We start from the raw sequence: 19,442 nt of genomic DNA on the forward strand, positions 1-19,442 counted from the left end.
ATACAGTGGGGTTTTTTAAGCTAGAAGAGCTGTGACTTATCCAACCATGAGTTGAGGTTCTCTTGGCTAAAAATAATTTACTTTTCCTTGAACAGCTATTCTTAGAATGTCCCGTCTTTTAAAACTTCTGGGATCTCATTTATGGAGCAGGAGCTGCCAGGGCTGTTTATTTCGGGCTGTGGGAAGGAAGGCAAAAGGCTGTTCGGGAGAAGAGCTGCTGCTCCAGCACCTGGCTCCTCCCTGTGGGAGGGTCGGGTGGTCTGTGCAGCTCTGCCTGCTGGCTCTTGCCTCTGCTGAGTTCAAAGCTTTGTCTCCCACTCTGAGTATTGTGTGATGGGGCAGCAGCGTTGCCTTTGTTCTCTAACCGGGATGGTAAATTCCATGTGGATTCTGTGCTGTGGAAAAGCACGTTTGAGCTTTGAATGAGGAGCCGCAGAGAGGAAGGAGAAGCTGCCGATCCAGAATTTGGTGGCAGGGGTGTATCTATAGAGGCAGCTCCTTGTGATGGTCCAATTTACATGTCAGCCTCTGCAAAGCATCTGGGAACTTTGTGGGGATTATTGTCCCTGTAGAGGGGATGGAAAGCTTTGGGTTGCAGGGCAATAAAGAAGCTGCCAGGCTGAATGAAGCACCTTGCCAGGGTAGCACAGTGTCCCGTGTTGGTGTGGAATGCCCAGCAGAAGGCACTGGAATGACTGCAGCACGTGTCTGTGCAGCATCCTGAGTGACCTGCTCTGGCAGGGGGTTGGACTCCATCTCCTGAGGTCTGTTCCAGCCCCTAACATTCTGTGATCCTCAGCCTTGGGAAAGCTTTTCTTGTTTATTCCTGATTGTCCATCTCAGGTTTTGAAGCGTGTGAATCAGGTTTAGTTGCTGATGTACCTTGGAATATCCTTTTTGTGTGTCGGGTACCATGTTTTCCCCTTTCCAATCCAGGTAGGGGTTGGAGTCACACCTGTAGCTGCTGAAGCTCCAGTGGTGGATTGTGATAAGCTGGTGTCTCAGGTTGAGCAGGAGCTTCTCTAATTACTTTGCCAGGTGGAAAGAAAGAGCAGATCTCTGCACCTTCCTTATGTCTGTCCCTTGCTGCTCCCCCACACCCCACCTCATCTGTTCTGTCTTTTTCTGACCTCTAGTTTATCATCCCGGAACTCTGCTCCTTCCCTCCAAAGCTCCTACAGCTGGGAAGGTCCTTTGTCCCAGGCAGTGGGTGCTGTTCCTGCTTTTCCCCCTGGCCATCAGTCTGTGCTGGGCTGCCAGCAAAAGAGAAAAAGCTTTTTGTGGTTGGTTCATGATAGCAAAGTGCTCCCTGATGCCCTCCCATTTACATGCTGCAGCTCAGCCAGGGCTGAGTGACTCTGGTTGGAGTTGTTCCTCTCCAGCCTTGATGTTTCTGGCAAGAAATGAGCAACTGCATTGAGGAATAAAAGACACTGAGCATGTCAGAGGTGGAATCGTGTCAGAATTTTAAAGCTAATTTGGATTAGAGTGAGGTGTGAAGTTATTCCATAATACTTACTGCACTTGCTGTTGGGTCAGTCTTATTCTGGGATAGGAATGCTTGTTCCAATTTAGCTTAATCCTTTTTCTAAGCTAACTAATGTAAGCAGGCCAAGGCACTCTTCTGGAACGTGCAGCCTGCAATTACTCAGGAGAAACTCATCTGCTCCCTCAGGGCATGGCAGGAGCCCTGGGGTGTGTTTGGGTGAGGGAGGGGAGCAGACCTAGAAAGAATTAAGGTTTGAGTTAGGCAGTAGTTTTTACCAAAGGAATGAGGAATGTAGGCTATTTTTGACAGTGTGAGGACGGGATCCTCCTGCCTTGCCTGGGGATGCTGGGAGCTCTGAACCAGGCGAAAGCTGATCCTGGGGACAGGGTGAGGGTTCCCCGGCTGGCAGCGAGTGCCAGTGTCGACATGGGAGGTGATGGATGTGGGGGGAGCAGGGTGAGGCTTTAAATCCACGCTGTAGCTATGCAGGATGACAGTGTGCCTGTAACCACAGCCTGGTAAATGCATGCAGTGCCTGCTAATTAGGTGAAGTCCCTATATATGAGGAGAAATTTCTGCCCCTCGCTTGTCTCCCTCCACTGTGGCACTCTTCCACCAGAATTTTGCCTCCTGTCTTTAAAGAAGAGGTGGAGACAAGGGTTCTGCTGCCAAAATCACAATGGGATGTTTTAAAGGAGTTGCCAGTGGGCTTTGGGCTGTGCTTGGCTGAGCCCAGTTTGATCACAGAAGCTTTGCAGTGGGGATATCAAAGTGATAAATCAACATTCCCAACTGACAGGAGCTGTGCCCCAAATGAAGTTGAGGAATGAGATGCCTTTCAGCTGATACAGACCCTCTGAAGTTCAGTCATGATAAGTTGTACCTCCTCACCTGGAGTATAAGTCTGTGGCATTGATGTCCTCCCTTTCCATGACTGTTTGATTCTATCTGGGGTGGAGGGAGAGAGCAGGGGTCAGTGGTGAGGCTGCTGGCACCAGGGAAGAACATAGACCCCAGGCAGTGAAACGCTGGCAACTGCAGCAGGGTAGCAGTGGACACAAGTAGCTGTGAAACATGATTCCCAGAGCTCTAACAGGGTGGGCTGAGTGGGGAGGGGAGAATGCAGATGACGCATTTGATTTTTAAAAAAGTGTCTAGTGTTGACAGAAACTTTATCTTGATGAAGGGTGGTAGGAAAGCATTCGATTCCAACCATGTCTTGAGCTTGGATACTGTTGGTTTTGGCTCCAGTTCTTCTGTTTGCCTTCTTTGGGTCCCACCTCGATGTCCTCACAGTCCTGATGTTTCTCTGACAATTCTTCTCTTTAACTCTGAGAGTTTGGAGCTGCAGCTGCCCAGTGTGTGCAGGAGGGAGATGATGGCACACAGCCCTGGTGTGATGAACTCCTGGGCATTTTCTTATCTGGGGAGCAGACCATCTGGGTTGAACCATGTGTGGTCTGCCTAGACAGATGGTTCAGGTCAGACTTTGTGCATTAAGAATACGCTGCTTTAGAGTTGGTTGGACTCATAAAAGTGAAGTCCAGGTGGTTTCCCAAGGGAGTGTTTAGTAACTCCCTCATGGGCTTTGCCCTGCAGCTGTGAGAGGTGTCGTGGAAGCATCAAGACACCTTTGCAAAAAGGTTTTATTCCCATTTTAAGAGTTTGTAACTTCGTTGCTGGCTTTGTTCCTGTTCTGTTGGGTTTAATATCACCTGTTGACACAGGGACTCCTCCTGCTGTCAGTGCTTCACTAATTAACTACAGGGGCTGTTCCTGACAGGGTCACAGGGCTTGGTTTGTTTATAGCCCGGCCAGCGTGGGGCTAGTGCTGTGGAACATGGGCAAGGAGCCTGTGCTGCTCTTCTGACTGCTTGTTGCCCAGTAACAATACTCTGTGCAACTCTCTTCCTGCTTTGGAAATCAATTTATTCTGTAAAAGGGTTTATGGTGTTAATTCTTGTCTGTAGCCCTGCAGAGAGAGAGAGGCTGAACTTTGCAGCTCTGGGCTCAGCCTGGTCCTGTGTCATGGTAAGGGCAAGAACTCTTCCTTGCCGTGAGGGAGGCAGGGGACAAAGAAAACCTTCAAAAGTTGATCTTTTTGCTTGTTTTGAACCTGCAAATGTCAACAAGGGTAAAATCTTCTTAGCTTTGCCCATTAGCTGTAGAATAAAACACTGCCTTGCTTGTGGGTGTTGTGCCCAAGGGCTGGGAGTGATGAGGCAGGAAAAGGTACCAGAGGCTATCCTGGCTTCTGTCCCTAAGAACTGCAGAGGGAGAGGTGGGGAAGGATTTAGCTGAGTGTGGGTGGGGGTTTGGTACTGGAGGTGACCTGTGTCTGTCCCTAGGACAGGGCGAGGGCAGGCGGGGACGGCGCGGGTCAAGATGTCTCACCCAGAGTCCCGGTATTCCTTTGATGTCCCAAATCCCTGCATCAACTTTGCCACTCTGAGTGATGATGATGTGCAGAATGCAGACTCCTGGTTTGGTAAGTTGCTTCCAGCTCCTTGATTTGTTTCCCCTCTGGGTGAGGGCTTGGGTAGATGCTTGTTTAGGGCCTGGCTTCTGTGCCAGCGGATTAAGCACGTTGTTAACTGCATCATTCTTGGGGTTTTTATTTGCTTTTGTGTTTACACTTTAATTCTCATCTGTAACTTGACAACTTACTGTGTTAACATCATAATAGGATTGAAGTATTGTTAAAAATTCCTAATGTGGGATGTATAATGAAAGCCTCCCTTTCCACACAGACCAAAAAGCCAATCTGGAGAATATCCCTCCTGCAGAAAATCTGGCAAAGGTCTCACAGAACAACGCTGAGTTTTCAAAGCCTGATATTATTCTGTCTTCTGTCTCATCACAAGGAGTAACAAAAAGTAAGCTGGCCTGGTATGGGGGAGAGAGAATAAATGTTACCTGATTTTTACTGGCAAAATGGAAAGGCCTCTGCCTGACTTTTGGAAGGCCACCTTCATATACTGTTGTCTAGCAAGGTCTCGTGATTTCATTTCAGCATTCTTCTGTGTGTGTGCAAATATGTATTTATGTGAGTTGACATTTGTCACTGTTCTCAGGTGAAAGCCTTTTTGAAGAGGACAGTAAAACAGAATGTGTCCAGGCCACTGCTGTACCTCCAAATATTGTTGGATCCCTGACGAGCTGGAGAGCTGCTGCCTCTGATGAGGCCTCTCAAAGGTGAAATTCTTGCATTCATTTTTCACAAAGATTGATGACAGTGTAACTAAGCAGGCTGCTTGCTCTCAGGATCTGCAGCTCTGCTCTTGGGCAGTCCTATGGCATCTGAAGTTCTCTAGCACAGAGATTGTGAGTCAGGACAGCTGATCTGCTTGCTAAGCTGGAGGGACAATCTCTAGGGGTGGAAATGTAATGCAATGGCTCACATACTTGTTAAATGAGACTCGGTAGCACCAGGAGCTTCTGGAATGGGAGGGTATCTGAAACTGAAGTGGCATATCGAGTTTCTTTGTTTATATCTGCCTGGGTTGGGCAGAACTCGCTGGTGCAAGGGGCTCTGTGTGCTTGTATGTACCAAAGGATGTGAAGTTTATGGATTGATACATTTAAATCATGCTGCGTTTGGATTGTGTTAAACACACAGTTTGCACTGGGGTGTGTGCCAAGGGATGCACTGACATAAAAAGTGTTAAACAGATCCTGTGTCTTCTCAGACCTGTGGGAAAACTAACATCCATTTTCTGTTCTCTAGGGCGGGAAGGAGGCAGGCTCAGAAGCAGAGGAAAGCACAGCCACACAAACAGGCAGCTAGGATCAAAGCAGAGAGAAATGCTGATGCCTTGGCTAATAAGGAAGGGGTTCCACCCCTGAAAAAGATGAGAGTGTATGTCATCAAAGTCCTGCTGTTTGGGGCTGGGAAGGGGATACAACTGTGTCTCTGGAAAGGATTTTCACTTGGCTGGGAGGGTTCTCCTCAGAAGGTTAGGAGGAGGTGACTGAAACCTGATTCATGATGCTGGTTTCATAAACAAGAAGAAATGGCTGTAAGACCTGAAGGAAATGGGTCTATTGCAGGTGGAGATGTGAATGAAATAAGCCTGAGTTCCTTAAGCTTCTTACTCCATACCCAGTGCCTGTCAGCTACCTTCATGTTTGGCCTGACTTGCCCATCCAGCAGTCACAAGCTGTGGGAGAGTTGCAGATAAAACATTTTTCAAATTTGCTTAACCACTAAAATATCCTGTGGTGATAAGCTGAGGTCTGGAAGTTCTGCTGTAAGGAGGTGACCTGCAGCACACCTGCCCCCTGACAAGCCTGAGTTCCAAAAACCCAGTAACTTGTCTTCCCTCCTGCAGCCGCAGAGAAGCAGGGAGAATTAGGCGGTCTGTGCCTGGGCCCGTGGTGAGGTAAGGCCAGCTCAGAGCTCCTTACAACCCACCAGGTGTTGGGATGTCGTGCACAGTGGTGACAGCTGAGGGTGATCTGTCCTGGAGAGCCAGGTAACTGCAGTGCTTTGCCATAACAATGTGTTACTTTAGCTCTGGCAGCAGAGAGAAGGTGACAGAGGTACCTACGAAGAGAGAGAATCCTGACTGCTCCCCGGAGAGAGGGAAGAGCAAGCTGACCCTGCCCTCCACGCCAGCAATGTTAAAGTATGTTGCTTCCTTGTGACTTGTCTTTGCTAATCACAGTTGATTTAGGTGACAGGCCTGGCTGGATTGTTTTCAGCTTCAACCCAGCATGTGATGGCATCGCATTTAGTAAACACCGATCAGGGCAACAATATGAGGGTGAAATGTGCTTCAGCAATTGAGCCTGTGCAAAGGGAAGCTTTGGCTTTTAGTTTGAGGAGAAAATTGTTCTTCCTGACACGTGAAAGCATACAGATGAGCAGTTAGCTGCAAGCTTTCTTGGGCAAGCAGAATCCAAACTGATCTTTTGTAAAAGGTGTACTATTATCATTAGGGACTCCCTAGTGAAGTCAGAGATGAGCAAGGTCCTTGTGCTGACATGCTCATAATCAGTGGAGCAGGAAGGCTGATCTCAGCCTTTCATTTACTTCTGCAGGAGGACCAATCTTCCTGGCAAGCCCAAGAGCACAGAGGAGCAGGAGCTGGAAAAGATGCAGCAGCTGCAGCAGGAGGTGATCGAGATGAGGAAGAGGAACGAGGAGTCCCTGAAGGCGGCGATCGCAGGGGCAGGTGGGCTCTGGCTGAGCTGCATGTTGAAACTGGGCTTTAAAACCAAACATAAATGTTAGGATTAGGTGGCTTTTCATGTAGATCAGCCCCTAAACTGCCTGGAAACAGGTTTATCATGTTTTGAAAAGTTATAGATCTTTAAAAACCTGTTAGCATTATTACAAGTTAAATGGTTTTTTTCACCCCCAAATCCTCACCCCAAAAGGCTTGCAAACCTTTATTTTCTTTTTCTTTAGGACAACCTGTGAAGAGACCTGTTGGTCAAGTAACGAAGCCAATTGACTTCCACTTCCGCACAGAGAATAGAATTAAACAACATGGGGAAAGCCAGCCTGGGAATGAGTACAAGGAGCTGGATTTTGCAGCAGCTCTGAGGAAGCATCCTTCCTCTCCGGTGAGCACCAGAGCATTGCCCACTGCCAGCTGACCAGCTCCTGACATCACTTTCTGCTCACGCAACACCCGCACTGCTGGTAACCCCAAAGGGGGTCACTGTAGGAGAGGCAGGTCTTGTGTCACTAGTGGCTCCCTGTGTGCCTGTGTTGCCACAAGACTCTGAAGGTCCCTTTTGAAAAGGGCACCCTGTAATGTCACATCTTGTCATTACTCTTCCACTTCATACGGTTTCCCAGCAAGACTAACTTGGGCACGTTCAGACTTATGTCTTATCTTAAGTTTTACTTTCTTTTCAGTAGGGCCAGTGAACCAGTAGGGGAAGGAGGTGTCATGGAAGCACCCTGTGTTAACCAGCCAGAATGACTGTGGGTTTTTCGTCTCCAGGGGCGACTGCCAAAGGGACCCACTGTCGTCCAACCCTTCAATCTGTCCCAGGGAAACAAAAGAAAGCTGGAAGAAACAGCCTCAGAATACGTGTCCCTTGCTGAGCAGGTGGAAGCATTCCAGAAACGCACGCCCTCCCGATACCATCTGAGGAGCAGGAAATCTGATGAAGGTGAGTGGTCCTGGCTCTGTCCAGCCAGGAGCCTGTTCGCAGAGACTGTGACAGAGCAAGGATGGTGTTTTCACTGCGCTGCTGAGCAAACAGTCTGAATCTGCTGCTGGTCTTGCCAGTAACTTCTGCTTTCTGTGACTTGGCAGGCCCAGCTCCTGGGAAGCAGGGGAGGGCGCGGATCACACACCCCAAGACCCCCGTGCTCCTCACAAAGCAGCGCCTGAGACCTGTCACCTGCAAAACTGCAGCAGAGTTGGAAGCAGAGGAAATAGAGAAAATTCAACAGTAAGTAAAGATTTACTCTAGTTCTCCAAGGAAGAATTGTACCAGGCTGGAAATGTCTTTTGGGTGCCAAAACGTCACTGCTCAGGAACACCTTTTTTGTGTTAAAGAACAAGTGGCATAAAAACATGGAGATTCTTTTAGCCTATGCATGATCCTGAGGCTCTGGTTGTAGGGATGTGACAAGTAGCCAATTCATTTTGAAGAAACTGCTCTTAGGAGAGCTGAGCTGGGGTGAGTACAGTTCTGATCAGCAAAGCAAACCCAGGGCAGCCAGGGTGCACTTCAAAACTCTCCTGTACACAGAGGTTTGGATCCAAGAAAGCAATCCGTGAGGTTTGCCTTAACATCCTGTTTCAAAAGAAAAGGAGGTGTTGCTAACTAGAGCTGCACACTGTGACATCTGAGTGTGGCACAACTGCTGCTGTGCCTGAGCGTTGCTCTTATATGCTGGGAAAGAAGCTATTTGCTAGAAGCTGCATCTTGTCTTGTACAGTATGTGGTGACTGTCTCTGTCTTTCCTGTGTAGGTACAAATTCAAAGCACGAGAACTTGATCGCAGAATCTTTGAGGGTGGACCACTCCTGCCCAAGAAGCCCCATGTGAAGGAGCTCACCGAGCCTATTGGCTTCCAGTTGGAGGTAGAAAAAAGGATTCAGGAGCGTGAGAGTAAGAAGCAACAGGAGGAAGAGCACTTTGAATTCCATTCGAGGCCATGTCCAACCAAGATCCTGGAGAATGTTGTGGTAAGAAGTTTAGCAACACCTAGTCCTGGGAGTTAAAATTGATGAAGTAACTGGCTTCAAAATGTCTGTAGCTGTGTTGCATTATGTAGCTAATAACCTTAAGTAAACACTGCCTGATGAGGTGGGAACTGCCAGGAGGACACACTGTGCTGTCCGCTTTGCCTGCAGTGCTCTCTCCTGGCACTCAGGCCAGGGTAACTCCCTTCTGGCTCTTCTGAACAGGGTGTTCCAGAGAAGAAACCACTTCCTGTCACAGTCCCCAAGTCTCCGGTCTTCACCTTGAAAAATAGAAAGTCTGGCAGACATGAAGAAAAGGTGAGGGTTGTGAAGGGCTCTAGTCAAACCTTGTCCCTCTGCAGGGACTGCTTTGGCCAGCCTGCCCTTGGGTGTGGTGCTCTGGTGTGTCCCTTTCCTCCTGTCAGGCAGCTCCTCCAGACATTGCTCTTTGGGCTGTTCCCTTCTAGCCACTTAGTTGCTGTGACTCATTTTACAGGAACTGAATTTTCATACAAAATGCAGGAACTTGGTGTAAACACGAGGGCACTGCCCAGGGGTTCTGAGATTTTGCTGCCATGAGTGAAGAAAGCAAAGTACTGAGATTTCTGAAGGATGTTCCCTATTCCATGGCTGAGATGGGCAGCTATTGCACATGACCTTTCTTCTCCCCACAAAAGCTCTAGATCCCAGGAGGTGGGGAGGAGGATTCAACATGCATCATGTCCTTCCTCCTTTCCCTCTTGCAAAGAGGATGATAAAGAATGAGTCTAATTTGCATGAGTGCTAGAACTGAGAGTGGTTTGGAAAGAAGAACTTGCCTGTGGTTCAGAATGCCTGTGAATTGATACTTTTTGGATTACTGTTTTTTGCAGCATCCAGAGCTTTTCCTTGACTGTTGTGACCCTTGTTAAAGGAACTCTGGTTGTCATGGCTTTGTTGGGCAGGGGTTGTAGTCATTCTACAAAAATCCATTGCTGTGTCAGATCCTAATACTAATATCCCTTCAGGAAAAAGAGGTGGTCCCTGTGATCAAAGCTAACCCAATGCCACACTATGGAGTGCCCTTCAAACCCAAAATGCCAGATCAGAGGCATGTGGAAGTTTGTCCCTTCTCTTTTGATGCCCGTGACAGAGAGAGGCAAATACAAAAAGAAAAGAAAATAGAAGAATTACAGAAGGAAGAGGTGAGAACTAAAAGTCCCTTGGATTCTACTCCTTAAGAAAAAAGGGGTGGCTGGACTTGCCTCTTGTTCTTGGTTGTTGAACTTTCAAAGCTTCATTCCTTTGAGGAAAGGGCAAGGAATATCTCCAGTTGTTTCTTTCAGGTGCCAAAGTTCAAAGCGTTGCCTCTGCCTTACTTTGACCAAGTTAAGCTCCCAGAAAAGAAAGTCAAAAACCCAACCCAGCCTGAGCCCTTCAATCTGCAGGTTGATGAGCGGGGAGCTGCCAAGCTGCAGAGCTGGAAAGAGCAGGTAGGGTGGAAAGAGTAACGGGTACCACCAGCCCAGAAGTGGGGTTAGGATTGGCTTCAGAAAGTTGTGTTGAGTCAGGATCTGAGTTTCAGTGATTAATTGTTGTGTCCTTGGCATGAAACTTGTACTGTGAGTTATAAATTGGTGGAATGTTCTGGGGTTTTTTTCCCCTCCCTTTAAGATAGGTGATGGGACTTACCACAACTGCATGAACAGCCATGGGGTGTTTTCTAAGCAGCAGGACCCCTTTGACCATCTCTGTGCTTGGGGATTTACTGACACATAAATAATACGCTGCTTTTCTCATGGGAAATCTGCAGTCGACACCTGACACTTTTTTCAGGCTGTTTTTGGCAAAAGTAACTGCCAGGTGACAAGTGACAACTTCTTGGCTTTAATATAATTGTCTATGCAAATGATTTGATCTAAGTCAAACTGGCTTTTCCAGTGTTGGGAATGCTGAAGTCTTGGGGGGGGGGGGGGAGGTGGTCTCTTCATTATGCCTGGAGCTGGATGCATTCTCTTGCCTTGCAGCTTAAAGAAGACTTGAAGAGGCAGAAAGAGGCAGCATGTTTTAAAGCTCGTCCCAACACGGTGGTGTACCAGGAGCCTTTTGTGCCTAAAAAGGAAAATAAGCTGTTATCAGGTGGAGTTACAAGTCCTTGCTGTGCAGGTGTGGCTGATGGCCCAGAGCTGGTGCAGTTGGATGATGTTTAGACTGGCTGTTGCCTCTTCTGTAGCAGCACAGCCAATAGGGCCCTGCACTTAATGAACTAATTTCCTAACAGCTCGTGTCCCCAGGGAGCAGGGGAGTTTCCTCCCTGCTGTCCTGCACTAACATGGCAGTGTAATTAACAGCTCTGCTGCAATTGGGAGTGATTGATGTGTGCCAGCTCAGGACGAGGGCAGAGTGAGCCCAGCTCCCTGCAGACAGCTGGTGTCTGCAGCAGCTGTCACTGCTCCTCCCATCCCTAACAAGATGAAGGCATCTACAGTGGAGGGAAGACTGCACTTGGTGTAGAACCAGCCCAGCCTTGCTTGTACTAACCATTGTGTGTTTGCTTCTGCTGTGAGAGCCCCTGGCAGGTGGGGCCTGGTTAGCTCAGCTCACCTCTGCCCCCAGGGCCTGGAGGCATCTCCTAGCTCCCCCTGCAAGGTGAAGGTCTCCAGAGGGAGGCTTCCCTTTGACCCTAGGACTTCTCTGCTCTACTTGGCTGTCTTTGCACCAATGTTATCTCCTCTATTTCTAAACTTAGAGAGCCTTTCTGGTTCCATAGTACCTGAAGGCTTCGAGCTGGCGACAGAAAAACGAGCGAAAGAGCGGCAGGAGTTTGAGAAGCGCCTGGCGGATATAGAAGCCATGAGGGAGAGGCAGCAGGAGCAGGTCAGGCAGCAGCAAGAGGAGCGTGAGAAGGAAGAAATTGCCAAGCTAAGGCAAGAAATGGTGAGTGAGCTATTCCTCAGCAGGAGCTGTGAAGTAACCCAGAGGGGTGTGTGGATACACTAAATGAGACAACGTCAATGTTGAGCTGCATTGAGACTTCTCATGTTTTCCTGTTGCAAACTGAGTCCTCAATAACTTTAACTTTACAGGTGGTCTTCATTTACTTTTTTTTGAAGGCAGCTCTGCTGAGATAACTGATGTTTTTGAGCTGTGCACACATGGGTATTGGAACGGGATGATCTTTGCAACACCCACAACACTCCTGTGTGCTCTGTGTTCCTGGTGGCTCACTCCAGTGCCCCAGGCTGTGTCAGTCAGGGAGACAAACCCTGCCTTCATCCCACTGATGGCTCAACCACCAAGTTCAGTTTCATCATCACTGCTACCCTTTGCTTCATTTTGTCCTTGATTTACTTTTCTCCAGGTTCACAAGGCGAACCCAATACGCAAGTACCGCAACGTAGAGGTGAAGCCCAGTGAGCAGCCCCTGACCATGCCAAGGTCTCCCAACTTCTCAGATAGATTCCAGTGCTGATTTGCAGCCACATGATGGCAGAAAGGAGGTCCCATTCCTCTGCTCACTTGATAGGCAGAGAGGGAACAGTTGGTTTTCCATGGCTGCTTAGCCTCAACTCCTACCCGTGGTTCCACTCTTGTTCTGTTGAGTCGTTTAACCGCACCTGAGGCAGGTGGCTGGGCCATGGCACATGGGCAGTGCCATCTGGTCTCCATGGCCTTGCTTCAGCTAGTCTGGTTCTTTAAGCCAGGTTTTTATTTTGTATACAAACACTGTGTACCTAAACTAAATAAAAATCCCTAATCTGTAATCTGATCTCCGTCTCTAGCCAGTGGACTGAATCCCTCCCCTGCAGGAGTGTTTTTGGTACTTGGTGAACACGTTTCAGGGATGTACACATCTGGAAGAGGTGCCTGGTTTTTGTATATCTAAGTATTGTTTTTAAGTGTCTTTTAGGCTTTTAGTCTGTATCAAGCTTGAATTAAGTGATGTTGGGCTCAGTCAGTGTGTTGCAGCTCTGACCTTTCTTGCTGATGTTTAGATGAGAGCTAAAACGAGTCTTAACCACACTTCAAAGTGGTTCCCTGTGTATATTGGAGCACTAAACCTTCTGCTGTGTTGTAGCTGAAGTAATTCTGTTTGGGGAAGCACTTAACTGGGAAATGACCTGCTGTAAGCTGCCACCCTGGCTCCTGCTGCCCAGTTCTCAGCTAAAGACTCATCTCCTCACCCAGTGTGGCTGCCAGAACTAAACATAGACCAAGTGCTTTGCTCTGCTGGGGGACAAAACTTTAGCATGGAGAAGAGGTGATCAAACTTAGATTAAAACATAATAAGATTTGTTTCTTAACATTGTGGTGTGATTTCTTACGTTAGCATAAGACTGTGTTTGAGGACAAGCCTTGAACTTGTCTTAACAAGAAAGATGCTCTCGGATATCACTGTTGCCCACTGGTGTGTCTGTGCTGCTGTTACCTCTTCTGCTGACACAAGTGATCCTGTGGTGTTGTTTCCCGAGCTGAAAAGGGGCTGGCAAATCAAGGCTGGTGTGGAGGGGACTGGAGCTGTGCTTAAAAGCTGTTGACAGAGATGAGAGCAAGATCCTGGGGCTGGTTTGGCTTCTCATGTCTGCAGTGACCCTGGGGTTTTGCCTTTCCTGTGTTGATGGGTCTCCTACCTCTGTCTCTTGCTGGCACCCAGTGAGCTGGGCTGCTGGCTTGAACAGAGGGACAAGTGGGAAACAGGATTGATGTGTCCAGATAGGACGAACTTTCTTCTCTGGGCATTGCAGCAAACATTTGCTTTTGTTTCCTCTCAATTTGAACACCATTGGAGAAGAGTCCTACAGCATGTGGCCTTTTATTCATCTTTTTGTTTGGGTGGAGAGGAGAGGGAGTTCAAACTCGTTCTGTGTTGCACCCCAGGCGAGGGGTATGGTTAGAGATGCCATCTCATTGTCCTTGCCAAAGGGTATCAAGCAATTGCCACTGTTTTACTCCTCATCTGAGAGGGATGGTGGAGGCAGGAAGTCCTCAGAGAGGTAAGTTCAAAGGGACATTTATTGTACCTGAGGGTGATGGTTTTGCAGGAATTTTCCTAAGGAGTGCAGTGCTTGGAGGATATTTTTGCAGAGCAGCAGCTGTGACCAGCAGTGAGCAAGTGTTTGGTACAGGGGTACATCAGGGTCTCAAAGAGCACCAGCCTCAAACTTCTGTTTGGATTAAAAGAGGAAGAGTTACCCCACAGAGACATAAGGATCCCTAAAAGTAAAGATGATGTCCAGGTAGTAGCTGAGGAACTGGAGAGGAAGAAGGGTTGAGGAGTCCTGTTGGTAATGAAGGATGAAGGACCCTGGTGCAGCACAGCCTCAAAACAGTGAGCTGAGGGTCAAGGCTCCTGTTTGCTGAAGGTTCAGCTTTTCCTTCCTTCCTCTTGAGGAGCCTTAAGTCAATGTACAGGAACGACTGGGGAGAGAGGGACTGGTGAGCACCTTCTGGAAAATGAAGATTTTTGTGGATCTGACCAACCAGCTTTTCCCTCAGATTTCCTTTAGCTCATTCCTGTCCCTGGAGCTGCTCCGAACCATCTGCTGGATGGAGACAGGGCAGGAGCCTGAACATGCAGCCAAGGAAACCTCTGCTGCAGCCTCCAGCACCAGCTCCTGTGGAGCAGCAGATATTTATGGTGAGTCAGAGGAAAGCCTGAATAATGATGAGCTGGGGAAGAATGTAAAGGCAAGCAAGAAAACCAGACTGCTGAGCTGGAGCAGATATTGATCCCTGAAGGATAGAGCAACTGGATTTCTGTGACAGCCTTACATGGCCTCTGCTTCAGGCACCAGGAGGGGTTTGTGTGCCTGACAGCTTGTCAGGTTATTCCCAATGGTATCTTGGGCCTAATTAAAGAGATCACCTTGTGCCCCAGGCACAGGCCCTGCTCTCCCCATGCACTGCACACTTGGTGAAAGGGAGTCTGGAGCTGCCATGCCCTGCATGGTGGAGGTCTTGAGGTCACCCAGGGGGTTCTCTGGGTGCTGAGTTGTGGGTAATTGGAGTAACCTGCCTCCTTAATTAGAAGGAAAGTAGAAAATACTGGGGAAATGGCTCTAGTGCAGAAAATGCATAAAATATGAAAATCCTGGAGAAGCTGGATGGGGATTCAGCTCAGGCTTCAGCAGGGAAACCGGCAGATTTTTCCAGTCCTGGCCTGGAAGTGGGAGAAAAGGGAGAAAAAAGTTACAGGACTGGAGCAGGAGACTCAGACTGAACAAAGTGCTGCTTCAGCACAGACTGAAAATGGATGTAAAATCCATATTTCCACTGTGGAGGTTTGCAAAAGCATCCTTGTATTCAGGAACTTAAATCTCATCACCTGCATGAGTGTGCCCTGGGAAGGAGGAGGGTTGATGGAGGAGGGCTGGAGCTGGGAGCAAAATCTTCCTCCAATCCATTTCTAGCTGAGTTGTCATTGAAGTGATTTGCTGAACTCAGAGCTGGAACTAAAAGGCAGCCAGTGTTTTTCTGAACTTTTCTGTTCAGGGTAGATGAGAACTGCAAGGCCTCGTTAGCTGGTGAATGGAATTCTTATGCAAAGGCTTGGTGATGCTCTCAGAACCATAGCTTTGGGTCTCACCAGCCTGTCTCCTGGGACACCCGGGTGGCTGGAGCTGGCTGGGCAGCCCCTGCAGGGGCAGGTCCTGGGGCTTCGGAGCTGGGCTTGGTGCTGCTTTGTCATCGCTGCTCTGCAGCTCTGGAAGCTCGTGTGTTGATGTTGGGATTTTCCCTTGTCTTTCGCCTTGACAGGACCTGCCACGACACGATGGCAGCTCCTCCGGGGAAGCCCTGGGTGCTGATGACAGCAGTGAAGCCCCGGGGGGCTGTGTGAGCAGCGTGGCCGCTCCGGGCTGTTCTGGTCGCTCCATTTAGCCGCGGTGTCGGGTGTCCCGGAGCTCGGGCCGGGCTCTGCTGCGGAGCCTCCCCTGCCCGGGGAGAGCAGAAAGGTTAAAGTGTGCTGCGAGTTGTGACAACGGCGTCGCTAGGGAACGGGCGTGCTTGATGCTTCGCCAGATATCTCCGGGACAGGCTGTTTTCCAGCTGCAGCCAACGTAGGCTCTGGCTTAAGTTCCTGAATGGGGAGGGAAAATAAAAACCACCGCAGCCTGAGAACCTGTGGTGGTTGGTTTGCTTTCCTGCTGCTCCCTGGGCTGTGGGATTTTGGTCCCAGGCACCTGAAAACCTGGTGTGCAGCAGCTATTGCACTTCAGCACTACCAACCTGTCTCGTGAGGGGACTGTTCTCTGCCTGTTTCCCTTTGCCCAGAAATTAATTTTGTCTTGTTGTGGTGCCAAGCCCTGGACACTCATCCTTCCCCTAGTCCTCCTTTGCAGAACCCTTCCTATGGCTCCCCAGCTCCTCAGTCCCTGCTTTCTGCTTCTTCACCTTGTCCCGGGGCTTCACTCCTGGACACCAACCCCATCTCTCACGTGAGCATGTGAGATTCCAGGAACCCCAGGAAGCCTGGCTGCTTTCCCAGCAGGTGCTCCTGCTCTCCTAGGAGAACTTTATCCCAGCTTTCTCTGCCCAAACTGGCCCAGGGGGGGCCGTGGGACACAACTGCAGGGTGTGGGCTCCTGCACCCCTGCCCAGTGAGTGGATGTGCTGCTTCTTCCCCCGGGTCCTGCCAGGAGGGTGCAGAGCCGGAGGCTGGCAGAGCAGCGGCAGAACGTGCCTGAAGAGACATCGGTGGCCTCCAGGTGCCTGGCAGCCCGCGGCCAGAGGGGGGAGAGGCGATTCTAAACGACGCTGGCGATGACAGAGGGCGGGCAGAGGCCCTGCTGCCCCAGGCACGCAAGGTATTCCCGCCTGCGTGTCCAGGGAGGGCGAGGTGGGGGATCTCCCGCTCGCCACGGGAGCGGTGGCTGCGCTGGGAGCGGGTGGCGCGGGTGCCACCGTCCCCGAGAGCCAAGGATGCTGGTGATGCTCCAGCTTCTGCCCCTGTGACTGCAGAGATGCTGCCCTTTGCAGCCGTGTGCCTGCTCCTGCCAGATCCCTCTTGCTTCCCATCCTATCCCAGGTCCTGTGTCTGATCCCAGGGAAGAGGGAGGCTCTCCAGCAGAGAGCTGGACTTGTTGAAGCTGTGTCTCTGAGCTGTGAGGGCTCCTGTGGCAGGGGAAGGGCGTGAGGGGCACTTTTTTTCCTCCTTTCACTGTGCTGGCTGATCTGCTCTGCAGTTTTGTTCCCCCACTTGTGTGATGCCCCAGGGGCCTTGTGCTCCCCCTGGTGGGGGGGGAAGACAGAAGCACCTCTGGGGTGCAGGGAGAGCCACTTCCCCAGCTTGTCTTGCTCTCAATGCCACATGTGAACCATGGCTCTTCAGGCACAACCTGACCCCAGCCCACAGCCAGGCTTTGGGAGCTGGGGTTTGGCAGCTTGGAACAGCACTGTCTCTTCCACTGCCTGATCCATCTTCTTGAGAATTGCAGCTGAGCACTGCTCCTGGGCTGCTGCTGCTGCCTGCAGGGCTGACCTGGGCTCAGCCACGTGTGAGCCACCTCTTCTCCTGTTGCAAGCTACTCTTGCTCCTTTTATCTCCTGTCACTGAGCCTGTCCCCACCAAAGGACCATGGGCTGCAGGCTTTCCTGCTGCCCTGACAATGACAAATGGATGTTCTGGGTTTTTAATAGTTGGTATTATTGGAGTGCTTTTGCCTGGCAGTGTTGGCAGGGGAGGGCTGGCTCCAGTTACTGGGGGTTCCTCCTGTAAACCCCTCCTGCCCACTCCTGAGCAGCTGCAGACCCTTGGTCACCAAGGCTTTCCTCACCTTGGGCTTCAAAGTAAGAGGGCTCTGCTGGGGGGTGGGAAATTAAGCCATAAGGATCCATTTGCTTTAGCCCCTCCACCAAACCCCCTGTGTGCCACCCCCTGTGCCCTTGCCTGGCTCCACTCATGGTCCATGCGTGGTGCCCTGCCTGGTCCCCCGGGCCATGCCCTGGGGTGCTGCATCTTCAGCAAGGCCAGGCAATGGTTGTGCCCAGCCTGACCCCTCTGGGAGCCCTCAGTTCCTTTGGTTCTCTCCCTGATCCTCAAAGTCCTTAACTCTGGAGGAAGTTGGAGTTTCTTAACTGGTTCCTGGGAGAGGCTGGGGCCACTGGCCAGTGCTTTCCTTTAGGAACCAGCAGCAATAGCTGAAGCTGACAGTGCCCCTGGGTGCCACATCATGCTCATGAACCACAGGGTCCTTCAGAGCTGCTGTCCCCAAAGGCTGGTGTCAGTGGGCAGAGCCAACCACAGCTCAGTGCCACAGGAGGCTGGTGCTGTCGCTGGCTGCTCCTGGCCACCATCTCCATCCAGTGGCCACCTCGTGTCACCTGTAGGCAGCTTGGAAGTGCTTGGCCATCTGGACCATGTCCAGCTCAGCTGAGCTGTCCCCATGGGATGTTTTTTGGGGTGCTGTGATGCCCAGTGCCAGCCCTCCCTGCAGTGTCAGGCAGGTCCCCTGCGCTGTGTCCACGCGTCCCCGGCCTGCAGGGGACAGGAAAGAAGAGTGGCGTGTCCTTTGAACAGGCTCCAGCAGTGACAGGTGCTGGGAGAGGCAAAGCATGACGGCTCCCACTGCTGTAAAGGATCCTCCTCTCCTTGCACTAATCCGGCTCCGTTACACCCGGGATAGAAGAGGCTGCTCCTCCGGGTGCTGCCCCAGTGCGGATGCTGCCCCCCTGACTGCCCTCTGCTCCAGACCCAGGTAAAGGGGTTGGGGGGTCCCCGTGGCCACCTGCTGAGGCCTGGCATTGGGGGGCATTGGGGAGGGTAGAGCCCCAAGCTCTGACAGGAGCAGCTCTGTCCCTGCAGGCTCCCTGTGCTGGGCTGTGGGGCTGGGACTGCTCAGAAAGGGGTTGCAGCTCCTGCTCTAGTAAGTGACTCCTGTGTTACTGGGGTGGTCACTGGTGGGATTATTCTGGGCTGTCCTGATCACTGGGTGGTTGCACAGGCTGTGCAGGGGGGCTGTTTTGGGACAGAATTAGGGGACAGGGATGGGCAGTGGAGCCTGGGGCAGAGCAGGGATTTGGGGGTGGGCTAGAGGGGATGTGGTGGCAGCTCATGCTGGTAGTCTGTGCAGACACATGGTTGCCAACGGGTCCCCTTGATGGGCACTGCCCAGGCAGGAGTGTTGGTGCCCACTGGGCAGGGAGACGGGCAGAACTGGGGGCCTGGGGTCTGCGCACACCAAGCAGACGGCGGCAACGGGGCCATGTGGGGATGCTCACCTCCCCTGATCCCCACCCCGCCAGCCTGGGGCTGGAGCTGTCATCTCCTGCCCTGCCATGGGGCGACATGGCCTTAAAACTGTCACCCTGGCCGCGCCGGGCCGGCTGTTTGTGCACCGAGGGCTCCATGGCAGCGACAGGTGCCGGTGTCCAACTGCCCATCAGTCACCCCAGCGGATACCGGGGCACAATGGGATGGTGCAAGGGACCGGAGCCACGTGGGGCCCCTGGCTTGGTGCCACTAGCTGGGTGACAGCAGCTCTGCCCCTTCCTGCAGAAGCAGAACCACTGCCACATCACACTGTGCCCCTCTGTGGGGTGTCGGGTCTAGGGGACCCCTCAGCTCCTGTTCTTTTCTCCCACAGGAGCCTCGCTGGACTGGGAGCACTGTGGGGCAGTTGCCTCCTGCCCAGAGAGTCCCCATGGAGCAGGGCAGTGGGGTAGGCAGCATGCTGGGCACTGGGGCAGCTGGTGGCACCAGCCCCCCTGAAGCAGAGGGCAGCGCAGCCCCACACACAGCCGCTGTGGAGGGGACAGTGCAGGCTGCCACTGCTGCAGAGGGTGGAGGGAAGGATAAGCCAGGGCAGGCTCTGACTGCTGGC

The 19,442-nt window shown here is 51.2% G+C and overlaps 1 protein-coding gene across 1 annotated transcript; it reads left to right on the top strand.

Annotated features, from left to right (window-relative positions):
• Window positions 1-3,874: 3,874 nt before the first annotated feature.
• Window positions 3,875-12,094, top strand: TPX2 (TPX2, microtubule-associated). The gene is made up of 17 exons (XM_009993983.1): window positions 3,875-3,977; window positions 4,240-4,365; window positions 4,564-4,684; window positions 5,217-5,348; window positions 5,821-5,871; window positions 6,004-6,117; window positions 6,533-6,666; window positions 6,903-7,060; window positions 7,447-7,618; window positions 7,765-7,903; window positions 8,430-8,646; window positions 8,869-8,961; window positions 9,651-9,827; window positions 9,969-10,115; window positions 10,650-10,761; window positions 11,372-11,559; window positions 11,984-12,094. The coding sequence occupies exons 1-17, from the start codon at window positions 3,875-3,877 to the stop codon at window positions 12,092-12,094; spliced, it is 2,295 nt and encodes a 764-aa protein (XP_009992285.1).
• The last annotated feature ends 7,348 nt before the right edge of the window (window positions 12,095-19,442 follow it).

Source organism: Chaetura pelagica, unplaced genomic scaffold (assembly GCF_000747805.2).
Source record: "Chaetura pelagica isolate M959 unplaced genomic scaffold, ChaPel_1.0 scaffold493, whole genome shotgun sequence".
Taxonomy (NCBI): Eukaryota; Metazoa; Chordata; class Aves; order Apodiformes; family Apodidae; genus Chaetura; species Chaetura pelagica.